At 40.0% G+C, this 20,354-nt stretch overlaps 1 protein-coding gene across 1 annotated transcript in view; it reads right to left on the bottom strand.

Annotated features, from left to right (window-relative positions):
* Positions 1 to 20,354, bottom strand: part of scp2a (sterol carrier protein 2a) — a 77,787-nt gene that overhangs the window by 46,147 nt on the left and 11,286 nt on the right. Inside the window, exons 4-11 of the mRNA XM_087990646.1 lie at positions 20,146 to 20,277; positions 18,003 to 18,067; positions 16,431 to 16,557; positions 15,792 to 15,855; positions 13,371 to 13,457; positions 11,767 to 11,917; positions 5,276 to 5,423; positions 2,418 to 2,525 (exon numbers count right to left, since the gene is read on the bottom strand). Of these exons, the coding sequence (XP_087846772.1) occupies positions 2,418 to 2,525; positions 5,276 to 5,423; positions 11,767 to 11,917; positions 13,371 to 13,457; positions 15,792 to 15,855; positions 16,431 to 16,557; positions 18,003 to 18,067; positions 20,146 to 20,277 (882 nt within the window). The remainder of the gene's footprint in view (positions 1 to 2,417; positions 2,526 to 5,275; positions 5,424 to 11,766; positions 11,918 to 13,370; positions 13,458 to 15,791; positions 15,856 to 16,430; positions 16,558 to 18,002; positions 18,068 to 20,145; positions 20,278 to 20,354) is intronic.

The following is a 20,354-nucleotide window of genomic DNA, read 5'->3' as shown; positions in this document are numbered from 1 at the left end:
ATAAATGGGAGGGGGGTGGGGTTAGGAGGAAGGTAGCTGAGAAAGTGATAGATAGATGAAGGTGAGGGAGAAGGTGATAGGTCAGAGAGGGGTGGAGTGAATAGATGGGAAAGGGGATGGACAGGTCAGGAGGGCAGTGTCGAGTTGGAGGCTTGGGATTGGGATAATGTGGGGAGGTGGGGAAATGAGGAAACTGTTGAAACCCACATTTATCCTGTGAGGTTGTAGGCAGAATATAAAGCGTTCTTTCTCCAGGCATCAGGTGGTAACGGTTTGGTGGTGGAAGAGGCCCAGGACCTGCACGTCCTTCATGGAGTGGGAGGGGGAGTTGAAGTGTTCAGCCATGAGCCAGTGGGGTTGGTGGGTGCTGGTGTCCCAGAAATGTTCTCTGAAATGATCTGCAAGAAGCCGTCCTGTCTCCTCGATGTTGAGGAGACCACGTCGGGTGCGACAAATACAGTAGATGACACTGGTAGAGATACAAGTAAATTTCTGTTGGATGTGGAAGGTCCCCAGTCAACCCATTGCCTCAGCCTGTGCCTGTCCCACTGAACTCATCCCTGCCTACCTTGACACCATCCTATCCCACTTAGTCCAGCAACTCCCCAACTATGTTCGGGACATCATCCGCACCCTTCTCTTCCTCCAAGATTTTCATTTCCCCGGCCCCCAACGTCTCAGCTTCACCATGGACATCCCTGTACACATCGATCTGCCACAACGAAGGCCTCCAAGTCCTCCGCTTCTTCCTCTCATACCGTCCCAACCAGTACCCTTCCACCAACACCCTCATCTGCCTGCTGAACTGTCCTCACCCTCAACAACTTCTTTCTATCCTCCAAACCAAATGGGTAGCCATGGGCACCTGCATGGGACCTAGCTATGCCTGTCTCTTTGGCGGGTATGTGGAACAATCCATCTTCCACAGTCACATCGTTCCTTTGCTATATTGATGACTGCATCGGTGCGATCTCATGCTCCCACGAGGAGGTTGTACAGTTCATCAACTTTAGCAACACCTTCCACCCAGATCTCAAATTCACCTGGACTATCTCAGACACCTCCCTCACCTTCCTGGACCTCTCCATCTCTGGCGACCGACTAACCACAGTCATCTACTATAAGCCCACCAACTCTCACAGCTACCTAGACTACACCTCCTCCCACCCTGCCTCCTGTAAAAATGTTATCCCTTATTCCCAATTCTTCTGCCTCCACTGCATCTGTTCCCAGGATGACCAATTCCACCTTAGAAAGTCCCAGATGGCCTCCTTCTTCCAAGTACACAATTTCCCTTCCCAAGTGGTCGGCGATGCCCTCCAGCACATCTCCTCCATTTCCCACATCACCGCCCTTGGACCCCACCCCTCCCAACGCAACAAGGACAGAACCCCGCCTCGGTCTTCACCTTGCACCCCACCAAACTCCGCATACATCGCGTCATCCTCCTCCACTTCTGCCACTTACAAATGGACCCCATCACCAGAGATATATTTCCCTCCCCACCCCTTTCAGCGTTCCAGAGAGACCATTCTCTCTGCGACTCTCTCATCAGGTCCATGCCCCCCCACCAGCCCACACTCCACTCCTAGCACCTTTCCCTGCCACTGCAGTGTAAAACCTGCGCCCACATCACTCACCTCACCTCTGTCCAAGGCCCCAAAAGATCCTTCCACATTCAACAGAAATTTACCTGTACCTCTATCAATGTCATCTATTATATCCATTGCATCCGGTGTGGTCTCCTCTATTTCAGGGAGACAGGACACCTACTTGCGGATCATTTCAAAAAAACATCTCTGGGATACCTGCACCAACCAACCCCACTGCCCCTGGCTGAATACTTCAAAAACCCCTCCCACTCTATCAAGGACATATATTCCTGGGCCTCCTCCAGTGGCAAAGCATTACCACCTGATGCCTGGAGGAAGAACACCTCATATTCTGCCTTGGGACCCTGCAACTAGATAGGATTAATGTATACTTCACCAGTTTCTTCATTTGCTACCCCCCCCACATCACCCCAGTCCCAAGCCTCCAACTCGACAATGCCCTCCTGAACTGTCCAATCACCTTTCCCATCTATCCGCTCCACCCCCTTCTCCAACCTATCACCTTCATCTGCCTATTGCATTTTCAGCTACTTTCCCCCCAACCCCAACCCCCTCCTATTTATCTCTCAGTGCCCCCGGCTCACAAGCCTCATTCCTGATGAAGGGGTTATGCTTGAAACGTCGATTCTCCTGCTCCTCGGATGCTGCCTGACCTGCTGCGCTTTTCCAGCACCACATTCTCAACTCTGATCTCCATCATCTGCAGTCCTTGCTTTCTTCCTTTCTTGCATATTGTTCAGGTTAGTCACTCTTAATCAGCAGTAATATTGCAGGCCAATGTGTGTAATATAAACATAGGAATACCTGTAGCACCTAGTGGATGTCCTTTTGATATCAGTCCACCACTTGGATTTATGACCCATTTTCCACCATATGTATTATCTCCTTTGTCAATCAACTCTGCAGCTTTACCTAGGAGAACAAACATCAATCAGCAAAAGGCATTAATATGTTAATTTATAACGTGGGAAACATTTTCAGAGTCAAAGAAACCTGGTGAATAATTATGTAAAATTCAGATATTCTGTTTTTACATTTCATTTCAGTGACTCGACCAAACTTTTTACAGATTCAATTTTAGTAAAATCTGAAAAAAATTTTGATTACCCATTTAAAATTTCTTCCCTTATTCTTGTCTCCTACAAATAGTAATTCACTTTTGACTGATGTATCAGTGTTTAGATTAGAGTGGTGCTGGAAAAGCACAGCAGATCAGGCAGCATCCGAGGAGCAGGAAAATCGACGTTTCGGGCAAAAGCCCTTCATCAGGAATAGAGGCAGGATGCCTGCAGAGCCTCTCTCCACTCTGCAGGTACCCTGCCTCTATTCCTGATGAAGGGCTTTTGCCCGAAACGTTGATTTTCCTGCTCCTCGGATGCTGCCTGACCTGCTGTGCTTTTCCAGCTCCACTCTAATCTAGACTCTGGTTTCCAGCATCTGCAGTCCTTGTTTTTACCTGACGTTATTGGCACTCTGATACTAAATTTAAAGGACTTTCTCACAAGTTGAATGCTATCACATAATTTTAAGGCTGTTGCCTTCTTAGCCACGAGGAATTCAGCTCTCTATATCTTCAAATATGCCTTCTCCTAATTCAAGTTGTACATCAACAATCAGGAATGCAAACTCAAGTTGGCCTTCTACCTCTTTGGCCGAGGAGACAAGAGCAAATTATTACAGCTTCACCATAATGAGATTGGCTAACACAGAATCAAGGCTGAAAATGTGTTGCTGGAAAAGCGCAGCAGGTCAGGCGGCATCAACACATTTTCAGCTCTGATCTCCAGCATCTGCAGTCCTCACTTTCTCCTAACACAGAATCAAACCAGGATACTTCTATTCTGTGTGGTTCAATTTGATATAATGTGGTGTAAATTATCCAGTCAGGAGTCAGAGAAACTACAAATGGAAAATTATATAAATGAAGAGTATTTACTGATTTTCAACAGAAGGGTGAATGGCAAAACTGGTTAGCGCACAGATAAAACAGAATTTGAACCAACTTAGATTAATGGGTTGAATGGCAATTATACTTGAAGGTCTTCACGAGATGTGTAAAATTCCTTTAAGACAGTTTCAAACACACTGTAAATGGGTACATATTAACATAATATCAGGAAATATTAGTTAAAAAAAAAGGCAAATAGAACCAGATTTTAGATTAGATTAGATTAGATTACTTTACAGTGTGGAAACAGGCCCTTCGGCCCAACAAGTCCACACCGACCCGCCGAAGCGTAACCCACCCATACCCCTACATTTACCCCTTACCTAACACTACGGGCAATTTAGCATGGCCAATTCACCTGACCTGCACATCTTTGGACTGTGGGAGGAAACCGGAGCACCCGGAGGAAACCCACGCAGACACGGGGAGAACGTGCAAACTCCACACAGTCAGTCGCCTGAGACGGGAATTGAACCCGGGTCTCTGGCGCTGCGAGGCAGCAGTGCTAACCACTGTGCCACCGTGCCGCTATAAGAAATGCCAGGCTAATGTAAAGCTGTCAACTGTCTCCCAGGAACACTTGTCAAAGTATGGCTAAAAAAGTGAATCATGAGCTTGTTCTTTTTGAATCAATATTAAAACCTGAAAGAACTGCAGATTCTGTAAATCAGAAACAAAACAGAAGTTGCTGGAAAAGTTCAGCAGCTCTGGCAGCATCTGTGAAGAGAAATCAGAGTTAATATTTTGGGTCTGGGACTAGATTGGGTTGGGATATCTGGTCGGCATGGACAGGTTGGACCGAAGGGTCTGTTTCCATACTGTACATCTCTATGACTCTTCCTCAGAAATGTTAATTCTGATTTCTCTTCTCAGATGTTGCCAGACCCGCTTAGCTTTTCCAGCAACTTCCACTTTTATTTAAGTCAATAATCTTTGGGGGGGGGGGGGGGGTTGGGATAAAATTTAAAGATACTTCATGAAGAGATTATAGAATCTGTAAAAATCAATAAAGTGGCAGGTTCTTCACACCACATGCAAAGGGAAGGTTTGATTCTAAGGAATAACTGCTGGCTCTCCAAATTAGCCTTTCATTTTGTGCCATTCTTTTGTCTCCTCCATACAACCTGGAATATTTTTCCCTTTCAAGTAACAAACTGTTTACCTTTTTAATGTTTGCCTAGATGATAATACTGATCCCACTCAGTATTGCTATTGGTAGACTGACTTCTTCATTATATAAATGTTTGAATCCAAACTCTGATTTCGCCAGTTCTAAGTAAAATACCCTTCTGGTGTAACAAGAGTGGTTACAAGGTTACATCAATCAAGACACATCAAGAAAATATGCAAGAAAAGAAAAAAAACTGCTCAAATAACATTAATATCTGTTACGCACAAGCGGATGTTATAATATTCCTGTAAATAGACATTATATTATTTAATGAACCTCCAATCACCATTTATTTAGTGAACAATTCCTTTTCTTTAGAACACAATGGTTTGTGGGAGGAATAAATCAGTAATGGAACCATTTCAAGTTAATTTACAATGCAAGGAAATAACTAACTGAACAGACAAAAAAACTGCAGATGCTGGAATCCAAAGTAGATAAGCAGGAAGCTGGAAGAGTACAGCAAGCCAGGCAGCATCAGGAGATGGAGAAGTCTGACATTTTGGGTAAAATGCTTCATAATTAACTGAATGCAACAATTACCTTCAGGACAAAGTCCAAGAGCTTCATAAGTAATGAGTTCATTAGCTGAGAAGCAGTCATGAAGCTCAATGACATCTACATCGTTAGGCCCGAGACCAGCTTCCTGAAAACATTTCCTTGCTGCTTCTTTGGTCATGTCGAATCCAACCTGCAAAATGAAAATAAGTTTAGGTCTCTTTAATTTTCTGTCTTCCCCTCTAATCTATTGCCCTGTGCTGAGGCAGTGATTAGTACTGTTACTTTGCTCCATCAGAAATTTCTGCAATGTAATCTAAGGCAAGGAATGTAAAACAGACTACTTAACAGTTTGGCCAATTCTATCGCCTAATCATTTCTCCTCTTTAATCCATGGGTGCTAACCTGAACAATATAGCCCTGACACCACCCTGAGACCCAAGCATCTGAACTGTTCAGTGTGCAGAGTGGATAAAGAAATATAAAATGACATTTCTCTCTTCAGTGTAAAGCTCACCTCCTCACCTCGCTTGTCTCATGCACTGTCTAGACAATGGTTGGCATCACAGTAATCAATTCCGTGTTAAGTATCACCTGGTGTTGTCTTTGGACTCCTGCTCTGACATGGTTATCATTTTCTGCCACAGAAACTATGAGCTGAGAAGGTGTATATTTTGCTCAGTTTTCTCAGAGTTCTCTTCCCTGCTAGATTGGTTTCTCATTTCTGCTCATCTTCCAAAACCCTTCAAAACAGCCAGTCACCAGAAGTCACAGCTGTCATCAACTGTATCCCATTTGTCAGTTTTAATGTTCAGCATCTTCATATCCAGCTTACACATATCCTTGTAGTGTGGGTTTGGATGCCCAGGAGATCATGTCCCAGTGGCCAAGTCACCTACAAAAGGACTTGGGTTTACCTATGATATCCATTGATTGATAGTGATGGAGTCAGTGCAGAAGTCATTGGCTTAACAATGTGTGCTGACAGAATTAGAACAGTCCAGAATCCGAATTAGTGACTTTGTCAATTGTCTGATACTACATTATTTAACCATGTGTTTCAGCAATTAGTATATTCATACATAATAACTGATCAAAATAATATTGTTTTAGGCATTTATAGATAACTCCACATTTGGGACCAAAAATACAGTGAGCCAACAAGAAATAATCTGTACCAAGTTTCTGTAAAAAAGAGGGGTAAAGCCTACCATTAATATAATGAATATGCTCTCAATAATAATCTTCCTTTTGTCATTAGGCCTAAAAGATTACGTGCAGCAGCTGTTTGTATATTCTGGAGTCTGGTGCCATCCTTCTATAATCTCAAGAAGCTTTACTTGGCTCTGTGTCTGTGAACTGCATTAATTTCACTAATGCCTCATTACACCAACTACTTCCATTCAAACACAAATTTATGGATAAGGCAATAATGTTCCAATCTCTTCAACATTTAAACGAATCTTGCTTGAATACAAAATGTTCCCATTTTGATCATCCTGTGGACCAGTATGCAGCTAATCCAATAATATTACAGTTACAGTTTGAAGATCTATATACAAACCCCCCTATATTTTCTGCCCCTTGGTGTTTCTAAGATCTACCGGTACAGATTCGACTTGATTGGCAATAATATCCTTCCTCAATATTGCATGAATTTTGTCTTTAATCATCAATGTTACTCTACTTCCTGTGTTTTTTAAAAAGAATGTCCTTCCAAAAGAAGTACTGAATACTACTGGATCTTCAGTTTCCATCCCTGGGAATCCTGCATGTGTGTCTCCATAATCCCAAGTACATCATACTCTTTTATATCTATCTACGTGACTAATTCAGTTCACTAACAATGCGCCATACACTAAGACACAAGGCCTTCAGGCTTGTTTTTTTTTTAAAAAACACTCTTAGTCCTGTCCACATTATTTTGCAATATGCTCTTTTTGATTCTTGTCCTCTAGTTCTCTGACTATTACTTTTCTTACTACCCATCCTGTCGTTTGTTTTTTCTAGGGCCCTTCTCTCTGAGCCACTGTATGATTGTCCTTACAAGCAAACTCAAAATGAAGACTTTACAAACTTTAAGCGATTAAGAATAACACACCTCCTGAAGGGTAATTAGAGGTGGCAATAAATGCTTGCCTTGACAACAATGCTGTCATCCCAAGAGCAAATAACACGCTAATGACAGCTTTTTTTAACTCACTCGTTGGACATGGGCATTACATACTGGGCCAGCACTTATTGCTTGTCCCTAGTTGAACTTGAGAAGGTGGTGATGAGCTGCCTTCTCGAACTGCTACAGCCCTCGTGCTGTAGGTTGGCCCTTGGTGCCCTTAAAGAGAAAATTCCAGGATTTTGATCCAGTGGCAACAAAGGAACGGCAATGTATTTTCAAGTCAGGATAGTGAGATGCTTAGAGGAGATGATGTTCCCATATATCTGCTGTCCTTGTCCTTCTAGGTGGAAGTGGTCGTGGGTTTGGAAGAAGCTGTGCATCTTGTAGATAGTACACACTGCTGCTACTGAGCATCAGTGTGAAGAAAGTCGATGCTTGTGGATGTGGTTCCAATCAAGCAGACTGCTTTGTCCTTGCTGCTTTCAATCTTCTTGAGTGTTGTCAGAGCTGTACTCATCCAGCCAAGTGAGGCGTATTCCATCACACTCTTGACTTGTGCCTTGTTGATTGTGGGCAGGCATTTGGGACGCATGAAGGAGTTATTCACCACAGTATTCATAGCCTCTGATTTACTTTTGTAGCCACTCTATTTACGTACCAAGTCCAGTTGAGTTTCTGGTCAATTATGTTGACGGGGGGATTCAGTGATGGTAACACCATCGAATATCAAGGGGCTGCAGTTACATTGCTTGGCATTTGTATGCTGTAAATGTTACTTGCCATTTATCAGCCCAAGCCTGATACTGTCCAAATCTAGTTGCACCTGAACATGGACTGTTTCAGTATCTGACAAGTTGTGAATGGTGCTTAACATCGTACAATCATTGGTGACGTTATAATGGAAAGAAGGTATTGATGAAGCAGCTGAAGATGGCTGGACTAGGACACTACCCTGGGGAACTCTTGCAGAGATGAGACAAGTGGCCTCCAAAAACCACAACCGTCTTCCTATGTGCCCATTATGGTTCTAACCAATAGTGAGTTTGCCATCTGATACCCATTAATTCCAATATTGCTAAGGGTTCTTGACATCCAGGCCAAACTTGACTGAATATCAAAGGCTGTCATTCTCTCCTCATGTCTGCAATTCATCTGTTTAGTCCATCTTTGAACCAAGGCGGTAATGAGGCCAGAAGCTAAGTGGCCCTGGCGGAACCTAAACTGAGCAGGAGCTGCTTGATAGCACTGTTGGTGACACCTTCCATCACTTTACTAATAATCGAGAGTAGACTGATAGGGTGGTAACTGGGTGGGTTAGATTTGGCCTGCTTTGTATGTACAGGATATACCTGGGCAACTTTTTCACATAGTTGGGTAGATGCCAGCATTGTAATTGTACTTGAAGAGCATGGCTAGGAGAGTGGCAAGTTTTGAAGCACAAGTTTTCAGTACTATTGACAAAATGCTGTCAGGGCCCATAGTCTTTGCAGTATCCAGTGCCTCCAACTGTTTCTTGATATCACAGAGTGAATCCAATTGACTAAAGACTGGCATCTGTGATGCTGAGGACCATTGGAGGAGATTGAGATTTATTGCTGCGAATGCTTCAGCATTATCTTTTGCACTGATGTGTTGGGCTCTTCCATCCATCATTGTGGATGGGGATGTTTGTGGAGTCTCCTCCTCCTCCAGTGAGTTGTTTAATTGTCCACCACCATTCACTACTGGATGTGGCAGGACTGCACTGCTTAGATCTGATCTGTTAGTTTTGAGATCGCTTAACTCTATCACTTGCTGCTTGGGCTGTTTAGTAGTTTAACTAGGTTGACACCTCATTTTTAGATATGTCTGGTACTGTTCCTAGCATGCATTCCTGCACTTTCCATTGAACCAAGTTTGATGCCCTGATTTGATGGTAAAGGTAGAGTGGGGGATATGCTGGGCTTGAGGTTGCAGATTGTGTTGGAGTATAATTCTGATGCTGTTGATAGTCTACACAGCTTCATGGATGCCCAGTCTCGAGTTGCTAGATCTATTCAGTCTGTCCCATTTAGCACCATGGTAGTAACACACAACACGAGGGTATTCTCAACGTGAAGATGGCTTTCTTTCCACAAGAACTGTGCAGTGGTCACTCCTACTGATAATGTCAGATTGGTGAGGATGAGGTCATCTTAGAAGTTAATATTAGATTTGATATCTAGTGGGCACTTTTAATAATAGGAACTTGAGTTTATTTAACACTCATAAATGTGGAAAAGTGTATCAAAATATATAATTTACAAAAAAAATGACAAGTCAAAAAAGGACATAGAATGAGAGGCAACCAGAAGCTTAAATTAAAGAAAGGAGCTTCAAGGCAAGTCTTGGAAAACCCATAATTCCCTTCTTTGCAACTACTGGGAACTTGCTCTCAGAAACTTCAATTTGTTGACTTTGCTGACCATCGTTCTCTCATTCTCTATGGCTGTCTCTATCACTAGCTAGATAATTCCTGCACCTCGTACTCTTACCATCACTTTCAGATTTCTGTTACGAAATCTTATTGTTTACATTTCCATTCTTCCTGCAAGTGTTCACAGAGCCCAGCAAAATCACCAATACTATAACCTAAAGAATTCTTTTCTCCTTCTTGAATCTTCAAGAATGACTTTAAAAATAGAATACATTTAATAGTTACAAAAACATAATCATCTCAGCATTTTAAAAGTTGGACAAAATTGTATGCACCTAAACTTAGCCCAAAAATACAAAAACTTCTAAAATACTACAATAAAATACATATTTTATTTATTCAAAACCTGGTAAATCATTGCCCTGACAGTTTGTCCTAAACTTATCCTTTACTTCAGAAGACTATGCTTCCTGATCATTGGTTGAACCACTACCATGAGATAAACAGTAAGTAATGTTTCTTCTTTTAAAATGCATATTTTAATGTATTGTTATCATGCAGTTGAAATTAACAGCACTGTGAAAGTCAAGTGTGGGCCAACTATCCTTTACACAAGATGATCCTGTTACTTCCTAAATGGACATCATTGGACTTTAAACTACATGACAAATTTGGCAGTAATGGTTCAGTTGCTCTTTTCTATGCAGCTGTGTAGTATACAGCATTGTTAATTTTTTTTTCATGATAAGCCATCCCCACCTAATGGCCTGCATAGGAACTGAACCTAATCTCACAGGATTAATCTATGGATTCTTTACTTTCCTGTATTCTCCACTGAAAATCAAAGTTTGATATTCCATCTTCTATTCTACCTCAATTGCCTCATAAGTTACAGTCAACTTCTTCACTTGGCTAATTTTCTTACCTGCCACTCCTTATGAATGTTATGATGCTCTGCATTAATGATGACGCCTTCACTAATGTTTCTCAAAAATAAAATTACTTCATCAGCATATAGGATACTGCTAATCATGTTTTTATTTGAGGCACGCTATTCCGCCCAAAAAACAAATAATAATCTCAAACACACCGAGTCTATTTCTTATGCTGCCACATTTTGAATAATAATAGCTTATGAATGAGACATTTAAAAAATGAATTAGAGCAAATTTCAGCAAATGTAGTAATCAGCATAATAGATTAGTGATGTGGGTAGTATCCTAACTAAAGATTCCCCTCTAAACTTATCTGTTACTTGTATTTACTGACTGAAATGTGATCTAGGCAAGAATTTAATTCATGGCAATTTAGTGGTTATTGTTAGCTAATTTTCATATTTTCCCATTCTAATCTGTCTTTATGGTACACTCTTATCCATAAGCTCAGCTACAATACAGATGTTAAAGGATAGATCAGAAACAATCGCTACACACTTTGTTAATTTAGAGATGTTAACTCAACAACCACAGTTTTCAAAATGTCCTCATTTATGGAAAGAGAAGTGAATTTGTAGTTAATGCTGACCACCTAAATACAACTAAACACAATTCATATACGATTAATACCAATTGCCAGTCCTTCCGTGCAATACTGTAACTTGGTCCTAACACTTCACTGCCCTATCCTCCACTGCCAGTTCCCCTCCCATTGCCAATGATTTCAGCCCCTTATTGTCCACTGACGATCCTTCAATCCTCTTACACCCTGTGCCTTCAAGAACACCAATTCTGGCTCCAAGAGGACTGACCAATTTCCTGCTGCAGGTTGGTAGCTTGCTGATGTTATTCAAATGTCACCCAGCTGAGAAAATAGTTTAGGTCTCACTAATTCTAGCAAGCAGATATCAGGCTGCCCAAAATTAGGGTCCATAAAAATTTATCCGCCTATTTGTAAAACCAAAACTTATATCACCATCCTGGGTGCTTATTTTAAAACTTGTATGCCATCCTAGTCAACCACATGAGGTGACAACACTGTAACACATTTCCATATATAATTAACATAGAACCTAACTAAAAATCTTACCGCCTTTATGCAGCTATTTTCTTGAAAGCTGCTCGGTAAATCAGTTATCATCTCCTGGGCAAGAATTTGAACAGCTTTGGACTCCAAGCCATGTCTCCGTACAAACTTCTCACTTGCCAGAATGGCCGCTCCTGCTCCATCGGATGTTGGACTATTTTAAAGTAAAGTGTTATAAAGTAAGACTTTATAAAGTGTTATAAAGTGTAGGGGAATTGGTCTGGGTGGGTTGCTCTTCGGAGGGTCGGTGTGGACTTGTTGGGCCGAAGGGCCTGTTTCCATACTGCAGGGAATCTAATCTAATCTAAGACAAAAAGAACAAAAGCTCCATCTCATTCTAATTTGAAGATTACAATATTAGCAAACAATAAAAAAAAGCTTTGTTCTACTTTAATTTTCTCCCAACCCTGTAGTGAATCAAACCAGTATAACAATTAACAGGTGCTGCCATCCTACCAGTGTCTTATCTAAGTGGGTAACAGTGTCAAAGCCTTAAGAACAGCACTGATTAATGTCACACACTGGTGCACAGTGCAGTGGTTGCTAGGGAAGAAAAGCATGGTATTTGATTTCACTTCCCATTTCCAATATCACAAGGACTTGTCACTAGAGCTAACTACACTGGCATTCCTGATGAAGGGCTTCTGCCCAAAATGTCAATTCTTCTGCTTCTTGGATGCTGCCTGACTTGATGTTCTTTTCCAGCACCAAACGTTTTGACTCTGATCTCCAGCATCTGCAGTCCTCACTTTCTCCTAACTACATGACATTGTTTAGCTGAGATCAGCTAACATAGCATAATCATTGCATCAAAGTTGGAGTGTTTTATGCACCTTACAAATATTGTGCTTTAGCCACTAGTTCTTTGAAAACTCTATGGCATTTTGATATGCTCCCAAATAACACTTCCAGCATCAACGAATGATCAATAGCTTGCTTATTTTTCACATTCAAACATCTTTAACTCATATCGAAGAAGATTCAACGAATTAAAGCTGAAATTGAAAACTAATATCGGTAATGTTCACCATAAAACTATAATTGAATGTTGTCTTAATCTATCTGGTTCACTAATACCATTTAGTAAAGGGAATCTGCCAACTCTTTCCATCAATTCCACTTTTGATGCTGCTATACAGGTAGTTCTTCTATAATGTGATGGTTGCGTTCTTGTGCAACCCCGTGTTTTAGAAAAATCACGCTTTAGAAGCAGGGCTTAAAGTGTTGGCGACATAACTGCATTACAGCCAACATGTTTTAAAAGTTCGCGCTTTAGAAACAGTGTCCCCTATTCGTCAATTGCACTACAACAAATTTGCATTAATGAAACACGTTATAGCAGAACAACCTGTACAGTTAAATCAAATAGTGCCCTCCTGCTTTGTCTTCCCTTGTAGAGAACTAGGACAAGGAACAGTGTTGAATCCTGGCCTACTCAATATTCTAAAGCAAGGAAGGCTGTGAATAAAGAACTAGAGACACACGCAGCAGTCTTCCAATGAAGCAGAAGTGAGGAGACAAATGGCTCAAGTCACCTTGGTAAATTACATTTAAGTATTTTTTTTAAATGTGTGCAGCCAGTAAATCAAAAAGTATCCCATTCTCACCAGCACTGCAGGAGAGTCAGAAATTCAAAAATCGGACGAGACTTCATCACCTGGTCAAGACTGAACTCATCTTGGAACTGAGAATATCTAAATAGATGAATTACAATTATTTAGATGAATAAAGAAATCACGATGATACCACTTTTATACCTTACACCAAGTTCATGATGATCTCATATATGGGGTAGAATTTTGTTTTGAATTATAATGATTTAAAAGTTTAAATTTTCAGCTATAGAGAGGTGCAGGGAAGTCTGATTGGTGAATTGTAAAACATATTTTCAAAAATCTGATGTACATATGCTTTATCTTATTGCTATTTGTTCCAGCTTACTTTTGTTCCATCTATCATGGAGTTCATAAACACCGAAGGGCTCAGGCAAAGAAAAACAACGATTCCCCGGTTTCTGCAGCAAGAGGGAAGCAAGGATGAACAGCAAAAGGAATTTGGGACCAGATTTTCAGAGTTGGGCCAACTCCAGAGACTTTTGAATTTTCTAGGAGGACCTGGTTGTGGACGTTACACATCCATTTCTGACAGGTGCCAATTGTCTGAGAAGGGAAAACAGTGGATTGTGAATCTCTGCCAAAAGTCCCAAAGTTAGCACTTGAAATTGGTGCTGAATGAATTGTACTGTTCCAAAGACCTTGAGAAATGACATAGGAATTACAAATTTAAAGTGTACGTAAACATTTTTCAAAGGCATGGGAGGTCAATTAAATATCATGACCTGAAGACTTTTAAATCCTCAGCCTGTTAAACATAAAAAAGACTGAAGCTGTCAGAGGTTTGAAACATAACATTGTTGATCTGCTTTCTCACAGACCATCTGATGTAACTGAGAGAGAAAAAAAAATCATCTGTTCCTGTAGATTCCATAGCTTTTGGTTGACATTTCTTAACAGCTATTATCACAACTGAGGTCTGGCTGACCACTTGATTAAATTTCATAACTTACAATATTACAAGTTATTTTGATGGGGTGGTTGGGGGGTTGAATTTGCTGAATTCACATTTTGATCGACAAGATTAAGATCGTGTTAAAGAATTCACTGTCTCTCATCTGGTTTACAGAATATCACTTCATTGTAAGAACAAATTGAACAATTTATGGGAAATTAATCTTTGAAGAGGTTTCACGAATAGAAGCTATTTTCTGTACCATTGTGTGCAAAGAAGAGTTATAACAGTTTGTTGAAGTCTACCTTATTTTTCACCTTCATATGGTTCCTGAGTTCCACCTAGAGTGGGAATACTGGATGAGTGGTTATGAAGCTGGCTAAGAATATGAATTGGCTTGGAGACGTAATGGGAATGGGTGGTAAGTATAGGATGACATTTGAGGGCTTAACAATTTCTAAATCAACTAGGGAAAAGTCCAGATAACCAAGGTGGGCGGTCTATACAGCCTCAACTTACTTTGTTTCTGGGGTTGAGATGCCTGACTCTATTTCACCCCTTTCTCAGAGATAAAATGATCCAGACATGGCCCTTTAAACAAGGATTGTACCAACTCAATCTTGCTGCGTCAGCAGTGAAAATCAGTAAAAGAGATACATTCAATTATGCATTTTTAAATATTTACACATTTAATTCTATTGTATTTTATATGAACAGAAGTACATAGGAAATAGGATTGGAGGTAGGCCATTTGGCCCTTTTGTGTCTGCTGTTATTACCATTCAACCACTCAACAAAGTCACAGCTGACCTTGTATCTCAACATCAACTTTCAACATTATCCTGCTGTCCCTCAATACCCTTAGTAGCCAACAATCTATCAATCTACATTTGTACACACAGAACATCAATAAATTTTAATGTTCTGAGATCACAAAAGTACACAGCAAAGCCAAAAAGATAAAATGGTTTGGATAAGGCACTTTGCTTAATCCTTCAACTATTGAACCTTGCAGAGAAAGTATTTATAAAAAAAGTATAAAACTGTAATCTAGCAAAGTAACAAATTCAGAGAAAAATAGATGAAAGATTACAAATGATTTGGTGATATGTTTTCTACCCTAGCAGGACAGTCACTATTCTGTCTCTTTTGCTGTTAAAAGAAAGAACTGGCTGGGATAATGCCATCAATCCACACATTGGAGGTAAAACTAAAATAATTTGTGTTTCTTCTTTCTGCATTCCCTTAAATGCTAAAGTTTAAAATTTCTAATATTATTCATACAGTTTTCTACTTTAGCCCATTCTTTCCCAGAATCTAAGGTTCTGAAACTCTAATTCTCTCACAATTCTACACATTTTAAAACTTGCATAACCAACAATTCTCAGCACAACTCTCTTTTTCCTGCTTTTTTAAAATCCCTGATGGACTAAGAGCTTTGAGCCTTCACCTTGATTGCTCAAAACTTAACACAAATATCATTATTAATCATTAACCAAAGAGCAAGCCAAAGGACTCACGGGTTATTTGTTGAATGCTTGTGATTCTTCCAAGCTATCTTGGCAAAGTGCTCTGGTTTAGTACCTATATTAAAAACAAAAAGACAAATTGTACTGGAGAAACTGAGTTGGATTAAATGCAACAAAGATCAGTGCAATGGAAATTTACTCTCTGTCAACAATAAGGTTTGTATGCAAGATGAACCTGAGACAACATCTATTAAATTTGTTGTATTTCAAATTTATTATATTAAAAGTACTTAGAATAGAACTTGAACCCAGGCCCAGAGGTAGGGAACACTACCACTGTGCCACAAGACGTCTTATAAAATCGGTTATATAATGACTGATTTCAAAATGTAGCTACTCTCCATTTTTAATACTTGTATTGACATCCACTTCATTGCCCTACACAACACAATGGCCAGTGTGTTCCAAGCTGAAGTAGTCAAGGAGTGGCCCCCTTCCCCCCCACCATCCAATCAGTAATTTTCTTTCTGTAACACTTCCAATTGAGATATCACGGAGCCCAATTTTGTGGCCAATACCTTTACTCCATCTGTTGTTATTTTTCAATCACAAGTCAATTTTCTTTAGAATGGATAATGACGTTACATTAAATTTGTAAGATTTATACACAAGTGTGTTATTCATAGTTACCATATTTCTCCATGTGCTCTTTACCAGCACTTCCAAATAATTGTGGTGCGATTGGGGCTGCAGAAATCCCGTATTTATTAAGCAGCACTTCACAGTGTTTGTCCATAGGGTTGGTCCGATCAGTGTACTGAAAACAGAAATAGTAAACAGTCATATTCTATAAAGATACATAGTATAGTTTTGAAAGTTGGAAACTGTTCTTACTCAGTTAAATGAGGTAAAAAATAGGTAGATGAAATACTGCACCAGCATTGGGATACATTTAAAAATAATAGGATATGGTATAGATAAAACATTTTCCAAACAGGAATAAACTGTGTTAAAAATTAGACCTCCACATATGCATAAAAAGAAACATAGAAACAAGAGTAACAGTTTAGTCTGCAGTGAAACTGGTATTTCAGAAGGTGATCAGTTGCTCATTTTGGAGCACTCTCCCCTTCAAGCCCCATTCCAGGTCTTGATTGCATAAAGGCATTGGTTAATATTCAAGTGCAGTACTGGCAGAGGTGTCATCATTTAGATGAAACGCTAAGCCAAAGTCTCATCTGCCTAAAGAGTTTTGAGAAGATTTGTAGCTCAGGTTGAGGTTCTGGATGTAGGTTTGCTCGCTGAGCTGGAAGGTTCGTTTTCAGACTTTTTGTCACCATACTAGGTAACATCATCAGTGATGTTCCGGATGAAGCACTGGTGGAATGGTCCGCTTTCTATTTATGGGTTTAGGTTTCCTTAGGTTGGTGATGTCATTTCCTGTGGTGATGTCGTTTCCTGTTCTTTTTCTCAGGGGATAGTAAATGGGATCCAAGTCAATGTGTTTGTTGATAAGCGTTCTGGTTGGAATGCCACACCTTTAGGAATTCTTGTGCATGTCTCTGTTTGGCTTGTCCTAGGGTGAATGTGTTGTCCCAGTTGAAGTGGTGTCCTTCCTCATCTGTATGTAAGGATACTAGTGAGAGACATGACCCACTCTCACCAGTATCCTTATACACAGATGAGGAAGGACACCACTTCGACTGGGACAACATATCCATCCGAGGACAAGCCAGACAGAGACACACACGAGAATTCCTAGAAGCATGGCATTCCAACCAGAACTCTATCAACAAACATATTGACTTGGATCCCATTTACTACCACCTAAGAAAAAGGACAGGAAATGACATCACCAACCCAAGGAAACCTAAACCCATAAATAGAAAGTGGGCCATAATACCAGTGCTTCATCTGGAGGCTCACTGATGATGTTACCTAGTATGGTGAAGAAACGTCTGAAAACAAACCTTCTAGCTCAGCGAGCAAACCTACATCCAGTCCAATCTGCTTGCTCAATGGATGTAAAAGATCCCTAATCAATATTTTGAAGAACATCAGAGCAGTTATTCCTGGTATCCCAGTCAATATCCATCTCTCAATCCACAGCACAGAAACAAATCATCCTTTCATTATCATGTTGTTGACTACATTCATAGTAAAAAAGAGCTGGCAGAAACAGTTGTTTGTCAGTGGTGCTTACACAACAAAGTAGATGCAGAAACTAAATCCCACATCAAATTAATAAAATATTCCAACTACCTTTGAAGAAAGTGATCCTCTTTCCATTTTCTCAAATCCCAAAGCTAGAGTGCAATCAGCCAGTCCTTGAAAAACATAAAAAGAATATTGCAAATATATTTTCACACCAATGAAAATAAGAATCATAACTAATTCAGTCATTTAAAACTTGCCTGCCTAGCACTTTGTATTTTTTGAAAGTCAAATATTAATACGTTATCCAAAAGTTTTCAGTGCATCATTTTAAACTTTGATTTTTATATTTGCGTATATTCATATACTGCAAAACAAGAATGAATGACTATTTACAACAACATATTAAAAAATGAAAAACACCCTTCATGAAGTTACTGGTGGATGAGGACTATTAAATATAGAGGGAGTTTATGAAACTGCTTCTGACATAAGAGCTGATAATGCAGCGTATACATAACAGCTTTGTGACTACCTCAGCATTAAAATTAGACCACTTTGTGCTCTAAGAAACATTAATATTGCACTCTCAAAACATGATATGCATGGATCAGAAGGGCCGTTGACTAGAATTCTAGGAGTAGCATCTCTTATAGGGGTGATGTTCCTTTAAATCTGTCCTGAGAATGAAAAGGATGAGGGCATCTGTGCACAATATAATATTGAAACTCCTTAGGTTCAATTTTCCCAAATTTGGGAAGTGTTCTTTTTTTAAAATGACATTCATGGCATCTGGTCTGTCATTAAAACTTTATTCACGCAATCTTCATTTCATTAATTATGCAACTGGCTTCTTTGGAGACAGTTTCATGTGGCAGGAAGTGGAAATGCTCAACACTGCCAGCACTTTGCAAAGTTCATGGAGTTTGTGCCATATTTAAATTCCAGTTGTGCATCACTACAGACACTCCAAGACAGAAATAACCTTTCGTGCTGTGCTCCTGCACCATTCTCCTGAAGGAAATGACCGATTCATGCAATTTTGCACCTTGGTTCACTGACAGAGATGTGGAGGTGCTGGTGAATAGGGTGGTGAAAAGGAGGCCACCATAAAGGAGGGAGATAGTGATTGATCAGGTGCAGTATCCTTGGTGAAATGTAATGAACAACAGTACATTAAAAAAAAGTGAAGCTGAAGTTATAAGGCTGAACAAATGAAGCTCAAGATGCATTATATGGAGAGTATGTGTCTCTGCAAAAAGCAACCTGATAGAAGCATGTGGGTCATAGAGTCCCCAAGCTCCAAAGTAACGTCTGAAACGTTGAAAGGGTATGTCTGTTGGTCTGAGATCAAGCATAACGTGGTGGAACTAGGCTTGCATTGCTGACTTGCATGGATGGATGGGAACAGTGTCCAATGGCTCTGTCTAGTATCTCAGAGAAGAAGAGAAATTAGAAGCCTTCAAATTGGGTAAGTGCACAGAAATAAGGTGATCACTGCTTGTTAGCAAGATTTTGAATTCGCTGTTTAAACTTTAAGTGGAGAAATCAAATTATTTCCTTGATATCGAAATTCTGATTTTTTTTTTCATTTTCTACATTTCCCGCCATTACGCATGTTCCTCAAGAAAGCAGAAAATTCCACCAGAAGTTTGCAAGAAAACAACAGTTCTCTGACACTTAGGTTCATGCTTAGGTATTTATCTGTAAGGCAGATTTTAAAAAATGTCTACAAAGAATATAAATATTTGGGCAACATAAAATGCTTAAGTAAATTAGAATTTATTTTTCTATAATTGCTGTATGATGTTAAAAACTAAATTAATAAACCTAATTTGAATTCTTCCAAAGAGAGGTATCAATATTCTTCCATTACAATGGAATCATACCTGTGGCTGGAGGTCTGGGGATAGTGGAGGTGGATCGACCCCAAGTCCTAACTGGTACCTTGTCAACCCAACCTTGAGTCCTCGTAGATGGAAGCAATCAATTTGACTATCTTGTCCAATTTTCTCTCTCTCAGTCTTCTGCTCCTACTAGAAATTGTTTTGACTCTTCTCTGTAATTTTCATTACAAGACAAGGTCGCAAGTATAAAATATGGCAATAACAGCCACGAAGAAACAACTTCTAGATAATGCCAATCAGACATTCAGAAGCTTCATTTTAATTTAGGTGCAGTTTAGCACCTCATCACAATCATATTTCATTTAGCGTCTCATGGTTCTTACACGTACATTGTATTGGCTTACCTCCTTGTATCAGCTGCCTGGCCACAAATAAGGCTGTTGAACCAGTGGAACAGTTGTTATTCACATTAATAATGGGTATTCCAGTTGTCCCCAAACTGTGATAGATTGCACGTTGGCCACAAGTTGAATCACCTTTATAAAGAGAATGCCAGAAATTCATTGGAATTGATCACACCAATCAAAAGCTAAATTTAAAATTAGAAAAGCAG

This window comes from Chiloscyllium plagiosum, unplaced genomic scaffold, assembly GCF_037043375.1.
Source record: "Chiloscyllium plagiosum isolate Xiang-an unplaced genomic scaffold, Cpla_swu_hap1 HiC_scaffold_9, whole genome shotgun sequence".
NCBI classification, from domain to species: Eukaryota; Metazoa; Chordata; class Chondrichthyes; order Orectolobiformes; family Hemiscylliidae; genus Chiloscyllium; species Chiloscyllium plagiosum.
This window is presented reverse-complemented; position numbering and strand designations above follow the sequence as displayed.